Source organism: Mchenga conophoros, linkage group LG13 (assembly GCF_057382185.1).
Source record: "Mchenga conophoros isolate Kocher_MC1m ecotype Shallow Benthic linkage group LG13, M_conophoros_male_GT1.1, whole genome shotgun sequence".
Lineage (NCBI taxonomy): Eukaryota > Metazoa > Chordata > Actinopteri > Cichliformes > Cichlidae > Mchenga > Mchenga conophoros.
In genome coordinates, this window is record NC_140538.1 from 797,537 (window position 1) to 814,167 (window position 16,631).

At 43.1% G+C, this 16,631-nt stretch overlaps 1 protein-coding gene across 2 annotated transcripts in view; it reads right to left on the reverse strand.

Annotated features, from left to right (window-relative positions):
- Positions 1-7,866: 7,866 nt before the first annotated feature.
- Positions 7,867-16,631, reverse strand: part of shtn1 (shootin 1) — a 38,291-nt gene continuing 29,526 nt past the window's right edge. Inside the window, exons 10-16 of one of the 2 annotated variants that reach the window (XM_085295894.1) lie at positions 15,904-16,057; positions 15,546-15,660; positions 14,522-14,604; positions 11,418-11,518; positions 9,739-9,789; positions 9,283-9,400; positions 7,867-8,156 (exon numbers count right to left, since the gene is read on the reverse strand). In XM_085295894.1, the coding sequence (XP_085152020.1) occupies positions 9,290-9,400; positions 9,739-9,789; positions 11,418-11,518; positions 14,522-14,604; positions 15,546-15,660; positions 15,904-16,057 (615 nt within the window). In that variant the 3' untranslated portion in view covers positions 7,867-8,156; positions 9,283-9,289. Of the gene's footprint in view, positions 8,157-9,282; positions 9,401-9,738; positions 9,790-11,417; positions 11,522-14,521; positions 14,605-15,545; positions 15,661-15,903; positions 16,058-16,631 lie in introns of both variants that reach the window. The other variant, XM_085295893.1, reaches the window with a different exon arrangement.

Below are 16,631 nucleotides of genomic sequence, written 5' to 3' on the forward strand. Positions count from 1 at the left end.
GTTTTAACATGCTGTAGTTTTGTATAGTTATTTAAAACAGATCGCTCTTGAAAATGAGACCTTGTTTCTCATTGAGATTTACCTGTAGAAATAAAAGTGAAATTAGAAAATAATAATAATACAGAGAAAACGCCAATAATCATATGACCCCCTATGAGCAGCACTTTGGTGACAGTGGGAAGGAAAAACTCCCTTTTAACAGGAAGAAACCTCCAGCAGAACCAGGCTCAGGGAAGAGCAGTCATTGGCTGCAACTGGTTGAGGGTGAGGAGAGGAAGACAGGATAAAGACATGCTGTGGAAGAGGGTGGGAGATTGATAACAACTAATGATTAAATGCAGAGTGGTGCACAAACACATAGTGAATGTGCAGACTGTGTGCCTTTGTATAGAATATTCTTTATTGTCATTGTCACAAGTACAATGAAATTGAAAGATGTCTCCGGTCAGTGCAACATCACGAAAGATAAATACTTAAAAACTATAATAGATATGATATAAAAGATAGAAATACATATAAAATACAGTGTTCTCATACAGTAAATACACCCAAGCAATCCAGGCCTAAGGCCCCATACAGACACTCAACATACGACCTAGTTGATATATCACTCAAACAATCAATCACTCAGTCAATTTGTTAGCGCATCCAACAAAACATGTCTGAAAGCATTCCAACATCAAGGGCACAAATGACAACAGGGGCAATGAAAGTCATCTACTTTTAGTAGCATTGAGACATGATATTGCAATTGGGTAGAAACTGTGTTTGAGTCTGTTAGTCCTTGTGTATGTTGTTCTATACCGTTTACCTGAAGGCAGCAGTTCGAACATGGAGTGTCCAGGGTGTGAGGTGTCCTTTATGATGTTATGGGCTCTTTTGAGGCAGCGGGAACTGTGTAGGTCTTTCAGTTTGAGGAGAGGGCAGCCGATTGTCCTTTGGGCAGCGTTGATTACTCCCTGGAGTGCTTTCCTCTGAGCCACTGTGCAGCTAGCGTACCATATGCCTATGCAGTACGTTAGTATGCTTTCGATGGAGGCTCTGTAGAAAGACACCAGCAGTCTCTGTGTGATGTTGTTCTTCCTAAGCACTCTCAGAAAGTACAGTCTCTGTTGTGTCTTTTTCAGTAGCTCAGAGGTATTCACACTCCAGGATAGGTTTCCCTCTATGCTGACTCCCAAGAAGCGGAAGTCTGCTACCCTCTCCACATAGTCGTCGCTGATGATTAGTGGTTGGATTTCTGTCTTGTGTCTTCTGTAGTCAATTATGAGTTCTTTGGTCTTTTTCGTGTTTAGGAGAAGGTTGTTATCCTTGCACCATGAAGACAGCCGCTCCACCTCATCTCTGTAGGCAGACTCATCTCCCCCAGATATGAGCCCCACCACAGTAGTGTCATCTGCGAACTTTACAATGGTGTTGCTCTGGTGGGCGGGGGTGCAGTCGTGTGTATAAAGCGAGTAGAGCAGTGGACTAAGCACGCAGCCCTGTGGCGACCCAGTGCTTAGATTTAGGGCTGGAGATGTGTAACATCCCACTCTCACTCTCTGTCTGCGGTCGGTGAGGAAGCTATTGATCCACTTACAGGTGCTGTGAGGAAGCCCTAGGTCTTTTAGCTTGGCGTCCAGTTTGTATGGAAGAATGGTATTAAATGCCGAGCTATAATCCACAAAGAGCATACGCACATAGCTTCCTTGCCTCTCCAGATGTGTTAATGCTACATTGAGTGCTGTTGCTATGGCGTCCTCTGTCCTCTGTCCTCTGTATGCTTGGTGCCTGTTCTTATACTTCCATGATCTTTGGATCTCCTCAGTTGTGACTACCTTCCTTCCCCCTTTTTATCATCTCACAACATTTTCTTCAGTCTGAAGGACATTCTGATGTCTTTGGTATAGAGTGTGGCAACTGATGTATCATTGGCTTAGAAAAGAAAGTTAGCGGGCATCCAGGTCTTTATGTCTTTAAGACATTCCTGCAGTTTAACTCATTGGTGTGTGTTATCTGGCTTCATGGATAGATAGAGCTGGGTGTCATCTGCATAGCAGTGTAAATGTATGCTATGTCTTCTAATGATGCTGCCTAAGGGAAGCATGTATAATGTAAACAGAATTGGTCCTAGCACTGAACCCTGTGGAACTCCATAATTAACCTCAGTGTGTGAAGAGGACTCTCCATTTACATGCACAAACTGGAGTCTATTAGATAGATATGATACAAACCACTGCCTGTAATACCTACAGCATGTTCTAATCGCTCTAATAGGATATTATGGTCGACAGTATCGAACGCTGCACTGAGGTCTAGCAGGACAAGCACAGAGATGAGTGCTCACTAAGTTCAGCTACAGCAGTGAACTTAGTGAAGTGGCTGCATTGGCTTATTAACAGTTAGCTTATTAACTGTTAGCTTATTAACTGTTAGCTTATTAACAGTTAGCTTATTAACTGTTAGCTAATGGTACCACTAAGTGAGAACTGCTTTGCTTGCAGATGCTCATGGGGTGCAGTTAGCTTCTTTAGCCAGTAGGTGTGACACGCATCAGGGCCTGGTGCTGTACAACTCTTCATGCTTGAGACTCTTTCTTGGATGTTTGACACTGTGATAGTTAATGGTTCCTGTTCAGGGAGGCTGCTGTGATCTAATCGTAGCTCCACTAGCCACTTTTCTACTTCCGGTATTGCTCTCTCTCCAGCCTCAGTGCCATCTGGTCAGGCTGCTGGACTCGCTGATGCTGACTAATGGACGGTGCCACAGAGAATCCACCTTGGACGGTTCAGTGGAGAACGTCTGGTTTATTCTTTTATGTTCTGTGTCTCTGGTATACCTCTTCTAGCAGTTAGCCAAATCTGTGAGTCATGACAGCTTCTAAGGTCTCAGGTGTGAACAGCTGTTGTGCCTCTTAGAGACCATTTTCTTCATCACACCTTTTTGTTGTGCTAACTTTCCTCTGTGCTGCCTCTATCTTTGGGTTTCAGTGATGGCCACAGTAGGGATTGTCTGTAATACTGGATTCAGTAGACTTTCAGAGGATGCTTCACGTAGTCTTGGTAGTTGGCCACAGACAGTACAGGTTTCTAGTTAAGCTGCGATGTTCTTTATCAGTTCAGCTGCATTCAATGCCTTTAATATACCAGTTGTTCTTAGAATGTGTGGATGAATATATATCCCTCCTGACATGATGTTGGAACACTGGACTGCCTCACTGGAGTCTTGCATGGCTCGGTTTAATGGGTTTTTCATGTATTTATATTATTCAGGTGTTCTTGGAAGCCCAGTTAACACACTTTGCCCATTAGGGTTTCAGTACCTGGGACTCCTACCATTTGGTGCTACAAATAAAGAAGCTCCTCCTGCGTTCTTTCCAAGCTGCTTAGACTTAAGGATCTGAAGGTTAACACTAACACTAATGTGTCTGGAATTGTACAAACGTTCTACAGTTTTTTAAAAAAGAAGTACAAATAACTAACAAAAACAAGTAGAACAAGTAAAAAGAACTCACAATGGACTCGAATGAACCCTTTGAAAGCCCAGCGTATCGTATGTGATACTTGAGACTTCTACATCATCAGCGTGACTTTTCTTCATCCTCAAAAAATGATAAAAATTGCATGACAAATTTTTAACGACTGAATTACAAAAATATGGCTTATGTAGCAAATGTAATCTGCATATATATAAAACTCATATATATGCAGATTAAAATTTGATATATTTTTGCATAAAGGTGCAACAAACACTCCATTATCACCAAATTAAAGATTCCTGGCAGTTATTTCATGCTTCAGGTTTTAAAGGGTTAAGTAAGGATGTATTTTGCATTTAGTATTCATTTTAAACAAACATTTTGAGAGTGTGAAAGGAATGAAATGAAAAGAAGAAAGTTCTTCCTGTTGTTGTTTGTTTGCCAGCTCACACCCAGTGTTGCTGTAAATGTCAGCGAGTAAAGGCAGCCTCTAATCAATGAAATGTGCCGACACAAACCGAGGCTGGACACACAGCAGCGCTCATCTGAAACTCCCCAGCAGGCAATTTTTGAAAATACATGAAATGACAATCAAAATAGGTCAAATTAAGTGTTTCCCACACACGCTAACAGGACCTCCCTAATTGCTGGTCCTTGAAGGAACAAAAACACCAAACATTAGCTTGTATCGGCGTGATGTTGAGGGAACACAGTGGTGAGAAGAAGGAAGAAAAGGACATAGCATGGCTTGGGTAATTGCATGTTTTGCCTTAGTTTGCGAGGTCGGCACCGTCCATCAGTCGGCATCAGCGAGTCCAGCAGCTCGAGCTGAGGCAGAGGAAAGAAACCGAAGCGCTGACTTTGTTTCTGCTGAGGAAAAGAAGACTGAGGCAGTGCATCCAAGGGACACCAGCGTCTCTCCTCCTTTGAATGCAAAACTATATGTGAGCATTCAGCTGCGCCCACACAGCCTCGACTAGAAGAACCTCATTAGATAAAGAGGATACAGTGGGGCAAAAAAGTATTTAGTCAGCCACCGATTGTGCAAGTTCCCCCACCTAAAATGATGACAGAGGTCAGTAATTTGCACCAGAGGTACACGTCAACTGTGAGAGACGGAATGTGAAAAAAAAAAAAATCCATGAATCCACATGGTAGGATTTGTAAAGAATTTATTGGTAAATCAGGGTGGAAAATAAGTATTTGGTCAATAACAAAAATACAACTCAATACTTTGTAACATAACCTTTGTTGGCAATAACAGAGGTCAAACGTTTACTATAGGTCTTTACCAGGTTTGCACACACAGTAGCTGGTATTTTGGCCCATTCCTCCATGCAGATCTTCTCGAGAGCAGTGATGTTTTGGGGCTGTCGTCGAGCAACACGGACTTTCAACTCCCGCCACAGATTTTCTATGGGGTTGAGGTCTGGAGACTGGCTAGGCCACTCCAGGACTTTCAAATGCTTCTTACGGAGCCACTCCTTTGTTGCCCGGGCGGTGTGTTTTGGATCATTGTCATGTTGGAAGACCCAGCCTCGTTTCATCTTCAAAGTTCTCACTGATGGAAGGAGGTTTTGGCTCAAAATCTCATGATACATGGCCCCATTCATTCTGTCCTTAACACGGATCAGTCGTCCTGTCCCCTTGGCAGAAAAACAGCCCCATAGCATGATGTTTCCACCCCCATGCTTCACAGTAGGTATGGTGTTCTTGGGATGCAACTCAGTATTCTTCTTCCTCCAAACACGACGAGTTGAGTTTATACCAAAAAGTTCTACTTTGGTTTCATCTGACCACATGACATTCTCCCAATCCTCTGCTGTATCATCCATGTGCTCTCTGGCAAACTTCAGACGGGCCTGGACATGCACTGGCTTCAGCAGCGGAACACGTCTGGCACTGCGGGATTTGATTCCCTGCCGTTGTAGTGTGTTACTGATGGTGACCTTTGTTACTTTGGTCCCAGCTCTCTGCAGGTCATTCACCAGGTCCCCCCGTGTGGTTCTGGGATCTTTGCTCACCGTTCTCATGATCATTTTGACCCCACGGGATGAGATCTTGCGTGGAGCCCCAGATCGAGGGAGATTATCAGTGGTCTTGTATGTCTTCCATTTTCTGATGATTGCTCCCACAGTTGATTTTTTCACACCAAGCTGCTTGCCTATTGTAGATTCACTCTTCCCAGTCTGGTGCAGGTCTACAATACTTTTCCTGGTGTCCTTCGAAAGCTCTTTGGTCTTGGCCATGGCGGAGTTTGGAGTCTGACTGTTTGAGGCTGTGGACAGGTGTCTTTTATACAGATGATGAGTTCAAACAGGTGCCATTCATACAGGTAACGAGTGGGGGACAGAAAAGCTTCTTACAGAAGACGTTACAGGTCTGTGAGAGCCAGAGATTTTCCTTGTTTGAGGTGACCAAATACTTATTTTCCACCCTGATTTACCAATAAATTCTTTACAAATCCTACCATGTGGATTCATGGATTTTTTTTTCACATTCTGTCTCTCACAGTTGAAGTGTACCTCTGGTGCAAATTACTGACCTCTGTCATCATTTTAAGTGGGGGAACTTGCACAATCGCTGGCTGACTAAATACTTTTTTGCCCCACTGTATGAGGAGGTAGAGACATAAATCTCTTTTTTTCATTTACTCTCGCTCAAGCAGGTCAACTGCACACTGATACTCTAACCTCCAACTAGATAATCCCACACATCCTCACGCTGCTTTGTCAGCTGTCTACACCAACGATTAGTTTGTCGAATCTGCTGAGCGACTGTTTCCTGTTCCTAACGACGTGCTGGTAAATAAACTTAACCAGGACTTCCTCTGCAACATGTGCTTCAGCAGACTGATGAAAGAACGAAGGGAAGCCTTTGAAGCAGTGCTGCTGATGAGCTTGGTTAGAACACAGACTTTGATCCACAGTGACATTTCCTGTACACTGTGTCGGGGGCTGGAAATTGCACCTCAGTGTTAAATGAAGCCTAAAGCGTTAATGAACAGCAGCACACAATAGGTGATGGACACCAGCCATAGTTCACAGCTCTCATGTTTCACTCTCTCAGTGAAGAAAGTGTGTGGGAAATGTGGGCAGGTGTTGGGGAAAACAAAACACCGAAGCGGCTCGGCCATGTGGTCAAATCAATCTGTGCCCGGCCCTGCTGGAGATTTTAGACATGGTACAAAGCAGCCAGTGGGGAAAAGTTCAGCATTTCTGGACTCTGTGAAAAGGTCGATGGTTTCCATCTTGTAAAAATAAATACAACAGTGTGCAGATTAAAAACGCCACCATTGTCTCTACAGCCAGTCCAAAACAATGGTGGCGTTGCAGAGAGGCTGCAGGTAGAGCACAGCTGAGACTGAAACGAACCTCATGTTCAACACGCTTTATTTAGACGCTTTGTAAAACATTTAATTAAATGAGTCGTGAGGAGAAAATAACTGCTGCGTGCCATCATAACGTAACAGTTCAGGACTAAGGACAGAGGCTGGCGGTACGACTCAGGCTTGTCTCGCTCCTCTGGAGCGTCTCCGGCTGTGAAAGCGCTGCAAAGTAAACCGCGGTTCGCTTTTTTAACAGCAAAACATGCATTTAAATAAACCAGGTTATAACACATTAACTTGTTTGGGGGGGGGGGGGGGGGGGGGTAAATGTGACCTTATACATGGTTTGTACAATAAGAGATCAAATACAGTTTAAAGGGAAATCAGTGAATATTAATCCTAAGAGCATTAAAAAGCTGCTTCGTGAAGAAAAACACATTTTTATCTTTTATCTGATTGTAAAACACTTTCAGTCAAACTGATCCCTAATTATGTTCAATAAGTGATGACCTTAACCGCTGTCGATTGTTGTTTTTATAGAAAATCCCCCCAAAATGCAAACTGTAAGTAAACGATGGCTGCATCCACTGATATGACACTTTGGTTGCTGTAATCCTGTCGTGAGGCTCGCACTGAGCATTTTCACTCCACCGTGTGACAATCAGAGACACTGCAGCTGGTCACAGTCACACCTGCGTAATCTGCTGCATCCTCCTTTATGACTGTAAGGAGGCCATCATGTACAAACTGGACATCAAACACACTCTTCAAATGATGTCAGATATATTTCTGGAGTTGTGTTTTAAAGAAGTAAAGTGACCATAAATTGATCTTAAGGGTCAACAAGTCGAGTGAGGGTGCACACAGAAAAACAGATAAAATATGTGTAAGTGAAGAGAACCATTGAAACTAAATCTATCACGGCCGCCTGTGATTGCTTACTGGGAGGCTACAAGTTTAACACTGGGCTACATGGAACCATTCAGAGAAAAGCAGAAGCTCGAGGCTGTGAGGCGACTGTGTGTCACTGTGCATAACAATGAACTGGTATTTTACAAAAGGAGCTGAATGAACTGCAGGTGGTGTGCGATACATGCCTTTATTTTACTGGAAACAAACAGTCCAGCGGGAGTTACTGACACACTTCTGACTCTTCTTCATAGCAGCAGGAACGTGTCTTTCCCTCTGACGGTGACCAAGAATCCATCTGACTGTAATCTCATCAATACAGTCAGAGGTTATTGTAAGTGTGCACTGATGTAAAAGGCTGGGTAATAACACTCCATATTAGTCTTCAGTCACCCACATCCTCTGTACACGTGGATCCTCAGGCGGCGCCACACTGCGGGGAGACACGAGGACGCTGACCTGCACACACACACATGCATGAAACCAATCAGCAGTGTCACCTTTGTCAGGCTACAGCAGGTAAGGCTGAGAATCTGTGGGTGGGGCCAGCGTGAGCACACAGTGGGATCATTTAGATAAGAAACAAAGGATCCACTCTTTCATCGTGTGCCACGCTGCTTATCAAATATAAGGTTTATGCAACAGGTAACAGTGATGTGCAAGCTATTTATTCAAAAGGATCATTTATTCTTAGTGCTAAAAACAAATGTTTGAAGCTAGCCATTCATTTTCAAAATACTGATACTTTAACATTTCTTTTATTAAGGTGCCAAACTACAGTTTCTGAACAGAAAAATAGTTTTAGTGGCTGAATGTTAGTCTTGTGTAATCACAGCTACACTGGACGTCTCAGAGAAGTCCAGCCGCACAGATGAATTCAGCCAGAAATTCCTCTCCTGTTCACAGTGGAGAGGATTAAAGCGCTCGGTGGTATTCAGTAAGACAAGCTGCTGTCACAGTGTGGTCCAGCAGATCCAAAATGTTCCCAGGAGGAAACAGAAAGCTAAAGTGAATGAAGCACCTGCTCTTGCTTTTGTCAGTAACCTTAAAGCAAAGATAAATGCTTCTCGGCTGAACGCTAAAAATCACAGGTGCCTGCAGACAGGCCTCAGATCAGCCAGCAAGACTGTAGGTGTATGTATGGGGGGACAGTATGACGAACATGAAGGTGTACCACAGCATGTCTGCATCATCATCATCACTGGAGCGTCTTTGCAGCCACACTCTGTTGACATGCATGGGCTCGTTCTCTTTCCTGACCTCTGTGAAGTATATGCTAGCCCACAGGTGTCAGTAGATTACCACCGACAGCTGACAATGAACACAGATTGTGTTTGTCACAGCCTGATAAAGATTTTGAAGTTAACACGTACCGCACACCGACTCTCAGCCCTGTGACACTGTGATAAAAACACACGTATGCTGAATTAAATCTGGTAACAATCAGACTCGACTGAGATAATCTGAGATGTTCTTGGAGGAGCCACACGTCAGTCCATTGTCCTCGTTTAGCTCAAAACAAGAGTGGAGAGACGAGTCATCCAGATAAATGACTTATCAGTATCGATCACGTCCAGCGCCCCACCTTTGTGTCAGGCGTCCAGCGCGTCCCGCCGCCTCAGCAGAATCCTCTGCAGCTCGTCGTCTCGGGTTGTTGTCGGAGACGCTGCCTTTGGTTGTTGTACAGTTCTGTTAAAATTCTCCTGGCCAGTTCAAACCACAATAACACAGATCAGGACAAAGAAAAGCAGCAGCTGCATCACAAACACGTATCTGCGTCTTGTTAACACTGCAGTGGAAGTATAATTAAGGTTTCTTCAAGTCTTCATGTTGTGTTTTTAGCATGAGAGTAGCCTCGTTAAATGTGGCACTGCCACTCTGATCTCTGACTTTAGTGTATTTTCATGTTAAATTGTATTCCAAGCACAACTTTGTATGACATGAAAAACAAACAAGTAATTTCAGATGTGAAAACACAGCGAAAGTTCAACTAGTAAAATACGGCTTGTGAGGACGTGTGATTGTTTTAAAGCCCCATTACCATGATTCCTTTAAGTTCCTGAATAGCAGAATTAGAGGGCAGCTTCTCCATCTGATAAAAGGAAAATAGGAGGAAAAAGATGGGTTTGGTAAATAAACAGCAGTCTGACACATTATACTTATTTTTCCTCATTCAGCACTTAGAGGCTAAACTGCACCTCTTACCACAGAGACGAGACACTGTAGGCAAGCACAAGGAAGTATGCTTTCTACAAGAAGCAAATATGTCAACACACAATCATTCTGAGTCACGTCAATTTTCCCATCCTCATTATTTATAATTACCTTGTAGAGCAGGTCCTAATGCTATCTAATTTGGCTGAGCTGTTGAGGCGGAGGAACAAGCAGACGAAAAGATGTCTTTGCCATGTGTCATGTTTTATCAAAACAACAAGCTCTTAGATAATTCCCCACACTGATGGGTTGGAGAGCCCTGAACAATATATGCTCAATGTACAAAAAACTCAGCGAGGTCTGACAACAGCGGACGTCTGCGGCCGGCGCTGCAGTTTGGCAATTTTAGCAACGATGAGCCACATTCACACGTGTCCGTCATCCTTCCAGCTGTACGTCCGCCGCGCTCCCCTTTCATGCTTCCACGTCCTGTATACTCTGTCTGTCTTTAGCCACGCTTTCATTTGTCCAAATAAAAAGTTGACCAGTTGTCAGTGAGGTCACATTTGTGTGTCAGCTGCTGACATTATGAACTCACACACTCCTCAAACGATGCAGCATTAACCTCGACATGGCTCCATCACGAAACAGCAGCATCATCAAGTCTTCGTAGGTCCTTTTCGTTTTTCTATGTAACAGACCTTAGTGTCACCTCCACATTAAGTTTATTATACATCTTTTGTAACCCCCTTTACATTCACGTCTCTGTTTTGATCTTAAACAGTAGTTCTAGCAGGTCTGTGGCTGCTCTGCTAGTAGAGTGGATCATGTGATCACGCTGTATGCAAACAAATCTGAGGGCAACACTTTGATCTGATGCTATGGAAGGAAAAACTGAATCTCACAGCAGGAATGACCTTGTTACAAAGTCATGCACGAGCTAATAATTATCATGACTTATAGGAGGGTTGCAGTCAACACAACAACTGATAAGAAACATAGTGTTTCATTTTTGAAAAACACCGTCAACACAGCGCTGCAGTATTACCAAATACTGTTGGAATTCAATACCAAGAAAATGGAGGTTAAAAGCATCCACAAACTAGCACCCTCACACCTTTCTGATCTTTTAAACTGATCCAGTCCTGCGAGGTCACTGAGGTCTGCGGATCAAATGCTCCTGGTGGTCCCGATTAAAGCCCAGAGGAGATCAGGCCTTTGCTGTGACTGCTCCTCAGCTGTGGAACAAACTGGCCCTTCACATCAGGACCTCCCCAACACGGGACACTTTCAAACCGTCTGAAAACACACTTTTCTTCCTCGGCTTTTAAATCAGAATGAGTTTGTATTTATTCATCTTATTCTCACTCAAATCTTCTAATTTTATGATTCTTTTTCTTAACTCTTATCATGTCTCCCTGTGTTTTTATTTCTTTTAATTAATTATCTTAATTGTACAGCAGCTTGGTCAACGATTGTTGTTCTAAATGTGCTATATAAATAAATTTGACTTTGGCTTTAAAAATCAAAAACAGCAAATCACGGACCACGTCAGGGTTAGGTTACCTGTTTCCTGCTGCTGTTGGGTGACTGGTTGACAGGTCGAAGCTGAACACCTTTCTTAATCCTTTGCATCATTTCCTCCACTGCCTGCTGCCTGACATCCACTTCTGGCAGTGAGTGACCGACACACACACACACACACACACACACACACACGTTTTTTTAATAATGTCTCAGCTGTGGAGAAATGCAACACAGCTTGAACCTGGAGCAGGACCTGAGGACAGAGGCGACACTTGCATAGATGGTGCAGTATTAAGCACCTTCAGGCAACCGTTGTTGTGATTTGGTGCCTTATAAATAAAACTGAACTGAATCATATTTAGTGATTCAACAGCAGTAGATTAGGAACACCACCAACACTTGGGGTTTTCAGAAGCATGTTAGCGTGGTGTAAAGTCATAATTAGCTCTGCGACTGAAATAAAGTTAATTCAGGTTGTTTAAAAAAACACTAAAGAGCCAGACGGGAGTGATTGATGATTTTTTGTTTGTTTTGCACACACATCAGTCTGTTCTACACGACCGAGAATTGTGGAGGTTGATTTGGCTAATGATGAATAATTGGTACTGAGGCTGCTAACTTCAAAGTATTCAAAGTAGTGTGTAAGAGTACCAGAATTACTCTGGAATCAATTTTGACTCTCTGTGTAAAAACACACTATTCAACTATTTTTCATCCTCACGTTTACAAAGGACAACAAAAAGTGTAATTCTACAATAAAGGAGTCCATTCTCAAAGCAATGTGAATATTTAATTTTCTAACATCAAACATTCAGTGGCACACACAATGGAGCAATTGTCACTTAAGATGTCTCTAAAAATCACACAAAGACTATTTTGTGTTAAAGTAATCGTAAAATATTTTTCTCCAGTACTCAAAGAGAGACTATAGTTCAGGTGTCAGAGTAGAAGATCCTTGGGTTGCACCTATTCAGCCTTGTATGCAATTCCAACAAATTCCCTGCGTGTAGTGCTCAATTCAGCCGGCACATATTCAAAAACTATTTTATAAAATGAGGGCACAGTTTAAGCCTATTCAGGCAACACAGATGTCCTACCTGCTCCAACAAGTCAAGGCTTTCAATTTCATTGCACAAATTAAAGAATTCAACTTCCTGACCTAAAAGATTCTGAGTTTGAATTTCTCATGGACCATTTGGCATATTGGTTTGTTCTTCTAATGTGTGAGTGACGTGTGGTAAAAAGGGTTAAAATTGAAAATATCTGAAATGCAAAATCAGAATTCAAAACTCCTAAACTGAAATACATGAAACAAAGCGCCTCGAACAGAAGGAAATACAAAATGAACATGCATCGCACAAAAAACAGAAGAGATTTTCCCAAATCGGGGCAATCAGGAGATAAAGAGAATAATCGTTCTAACTGACATGCATCAAAATATAGAGCAAACCAACGAGGCCTTTCTAGGTCTTTGGCCATATATACAGTGGTGTGAAAACATATTATTAAATATTAGCCAAGTAAACACAAAATGTAGTTTCTAAATGAAGATATTTATAATTAAAGGGAAAAACCCAAACCTCCACGGCCCCGTGTGGAAAAAGTGATCGCTCCTCAATCTAATAACGTGCTGGGCCACCGCAGCCACAGCAGCAACAACTGCAATGCAGCCTTTGAGTCTTTCACAGCACAGTGGAGGATTTTTGGGCCACTCATCTTTGCAGACTTGTTGTCATTCATCCACAGTGGAGGGTTTATAAGCATGAACCACCTTTAAGGTCATGCCACAGCATCTCAATCGGACACAGGTCAGGACTGTGACTAGGCCGGTCTAAAGTGGGTGTGAGGGTAACTTGGTTATTGACCCAGTGTTTTGTGTTTTGGAGTCTTGTTTATTCATTACTATGTTCCCTGCGTGTCTTGTGTTTCCTAGTTCAGTTTGCTAAAGCTTGAGTTTTTGCAGCACTTATAGTTTAGGCAGTTATTTGGTCCTGATCATGTCTTTGTTTCGTCCCTGTGTCCTTCCATCAGTGTTCCTGTGGTTAGGTCTGTCTGGTCTTCATGTTTGTGTCTCCGGTCATGTCTCTGTGTGTTGCTCTGTCGTCCCCTCACCTTCTCGCCCCTCCCTCTCCTCCCTCTTGTGGAGATACAGAAATTCTTTTATTGCTGCCGTATAACCTGCATCATTATAACTGCATTAATAACATTCTTTACAGCATCATTCCACTTAATAATATTTCTCACAGTATTGATACTGAATTACAGTTGTTTATTGAAGATGTCCATTTGAGTTGATGTTCGGTTCATTAGAGGTTTTAAGCTTCACTGGCGTGACTGTCCAGGTGATCCATGCTGAGGGAAACTAGAACATAGAAGGATGACTGCATACATGCTTACAGTACATATAATACATATAATCTAGGAATAGGCCTGAGCAGAGGCCCAAATGTATTCAGCTTCTTGTTGCAACCTGTTGTGTTTTGTTCTACTTGGTAACAGATGACCGGAGTCGACAACCAGCCCTCAGAGACCCTGAAGGCTTGAAGTTATTGCCTTGTTTGGAAGGTGTTATAGAAAAGAGAAGTTCTATGTCTGTTTATAGCCATCTAAGATGTACCATTTACTGTAACTGACGTCTTTAACCTATTTTTACGCCATGGGGGGGCGTGTACCTCACTGCTTTATAAGTGTTCTCAACATGTATTTTGGTCAGAGGACATATGCTGATGTTTTTCTCCTGGCTGTTAATAACCTCACCGTTTGATTGCACTTTTCTGGGGCCTCCGAGGTTTGTGACACTGCTCTGCATTGATCGATTTCGCCACACTCTGCTCCCTGGGTTTGTGCGTATCAGTGTGTGTGTGTTCCTCGTACTTCCTGTTTTAGTTTGACAGTCTCTTGTCCTGTGTGTTCCATGTTCAGCCCTGCTTCGAGTTAGTGTGATTATGTTCAGCTGTGGTTTTGTTCGCTCATTTGCCCTTGTGTGTATTTATGTCTGCGTCGCAGTCTCTCTTATCCTCCGGCTGTGTGTTCTGTGTAGTTTTGGCATTCCACCAATAAAGCTGCGATTAAGTTAGTGAGAAAGTAAGACGAGAGAGCAACACACAGACTGGATCAGAGAGCAAGTGTTAGTATCTGTGTACCTGGTGTCTTGGCAGAGTCCTGTTCCACCAGCGGGATGTCAGTTCTGATGCCTCTTCTCCTTCGAATCAGTGATACCAGTGTGCTATATGGAAAGACACAAACACATTGTTCAGTTAGCTGTTATTTAGGCTGCTAACGTTTCCAGAAAAAGTTCACTTTAGCGAGAGAGTAGTGTTCAAATCTAAAACTGAGTGAAAGAAGCGGTCATATTAAACGCAGTGGTATTGATTTCAAATCAAGGTAAACAAAGCATCCCTGAGATAGCTGAGAGCTATAATCCCTCCAGTGTGCTGTGGGACTACCACTCAGTGTCAGCTCGGCTGGAGATGCTTGAAACATCTCACCAGGAAGGTGTGCAGGAATCACTGGAAACGGCTCCTTTCAATGCAAAGGAGTGGCCAGCATGTCATTTGGAGGAAGCTTGTTTGGACTGTTTGTGTCTGTGATCTTCTTTCAGTCACTACTTCTCGCTTAGGTGACAACAAGCCAGCTACTCCTCTCAACCAAAGCCCCCCAGGCTTTACTGTCATTGCCCATGTGTGGTGCCCAACACACCACACAAAGATTTCAAACAGGACTCTGCTCTTTAAAATGTTCCCCAATTTAAATAAGCCCTCTTGTTCACTGAAGAAACCTTCATCCTAGGCCACACACGTAAAGTCTGGCCCTAGCCTGGCCAATAGGGTCTCATTAGTGTCCTCCACTGCTCCTATCCTGGACAGGGCGTTCATGTCTCTTGGCTGTGGTCCTACAAGAGTCCAACACATACATTGCAGAGGAAAGGTCCCATGGTTGGTCTGGCTTGTGCTCCAACTTATTCACTTCACTTCAAAATCATTTTGCAGCATGTTCAACAACTCCACTCCTGTCTTTACACTGTGGATTACCTGCACTGTGTGGTTGCTGTGATCAGCTCAGTCAACAATTTATTTCCTTATAGTCATTTTACTGTAAAATTATTCCATCACACTCAAACACTTTCACACATTGATGATGTAAAGAGTAAACTGTGTGTGGTCAAACCTGAGTGGGTTCGTGGTTGAAGGCAGGGCTGGAGGAGGTGGAGGAGGTGGAGGTGGAGGTGTTGGAGCTGGGGGTGGGTTGGTAGCGGCCTGAAGCTTTTTCTGGAGCTCTTCAACTGGCCCATCAATCACATCCAGTTACAGTGCCAACACATCACCAAGGACAGAAATTTTTAACTATTATAGTAAACAACTAATAATCTTCCAGGCTGGCAAAAGCCACGGAGAGAATTTCAAGGTCACACTTTAAATCGGTTGTGTCCTTCTGTTGAAACAGCCGCACACACAGCGTGCTCTCCACACTGTTAGTGCTGTTTCCATTCTCCACAATGCCCCCTTCCAATATTGTTCGACCTCACCTGTAAACCTCAGATCCTTGAGCTCCAGTTCAGCCTTGGAGCATTTATTGCTGCACTCCTTCTTCTCCTCCTCCAGGAGCTCCAGTGAGTGCCTCAATGCTATAAGCTCCCTCTGAGTTTCGCTGCTCCCCAGCATGTCCTCCATCGTCTTTATCTGAAGATGGCCCAAGCACACAGAAAATATTTTTTACTACAAAGGATATGCACACTAGTTCAAATCAGCGTAACCTTAAACATGTAGCATGTTTGGTTACATTTTAGACAGAATTGTCATGTCGACTGACAGAATATTACTAGTTTGTTTGGCTTTAAAATGAATTTTTGAGTCTCATAATGCAGAGAGTTCATTTTTTAAATGATTTGCTACATTGTAGCACAATACTGCAGACAAACTGACAAAAGTTCACTTTGAAGAAACCACCTCTGCTCTGATAACACGCTGTTACGGCAGCTAGCTTCATGAGGTCAGGGCCTGCAGTGCTTTGCTGTTCGTGCGTTACCGTCACTGGTGTCCACATTCTGGGACTTTCTGTTTGTTCTCCTGCTTTCATTTACAGCTACAGGTAATAATATAATAATACAAACTAATCCAACGGCTGAAATTGTTTCTCTCCTCAATGAAGAAATACACACGGCTGAATTATTTCTAATCTAGGAAATGAATATCTCTCAAAGAAAAGAATGTGGATGACTCTGATAAACCAAGTGCCAGCAGAGTGTCGGTGTCA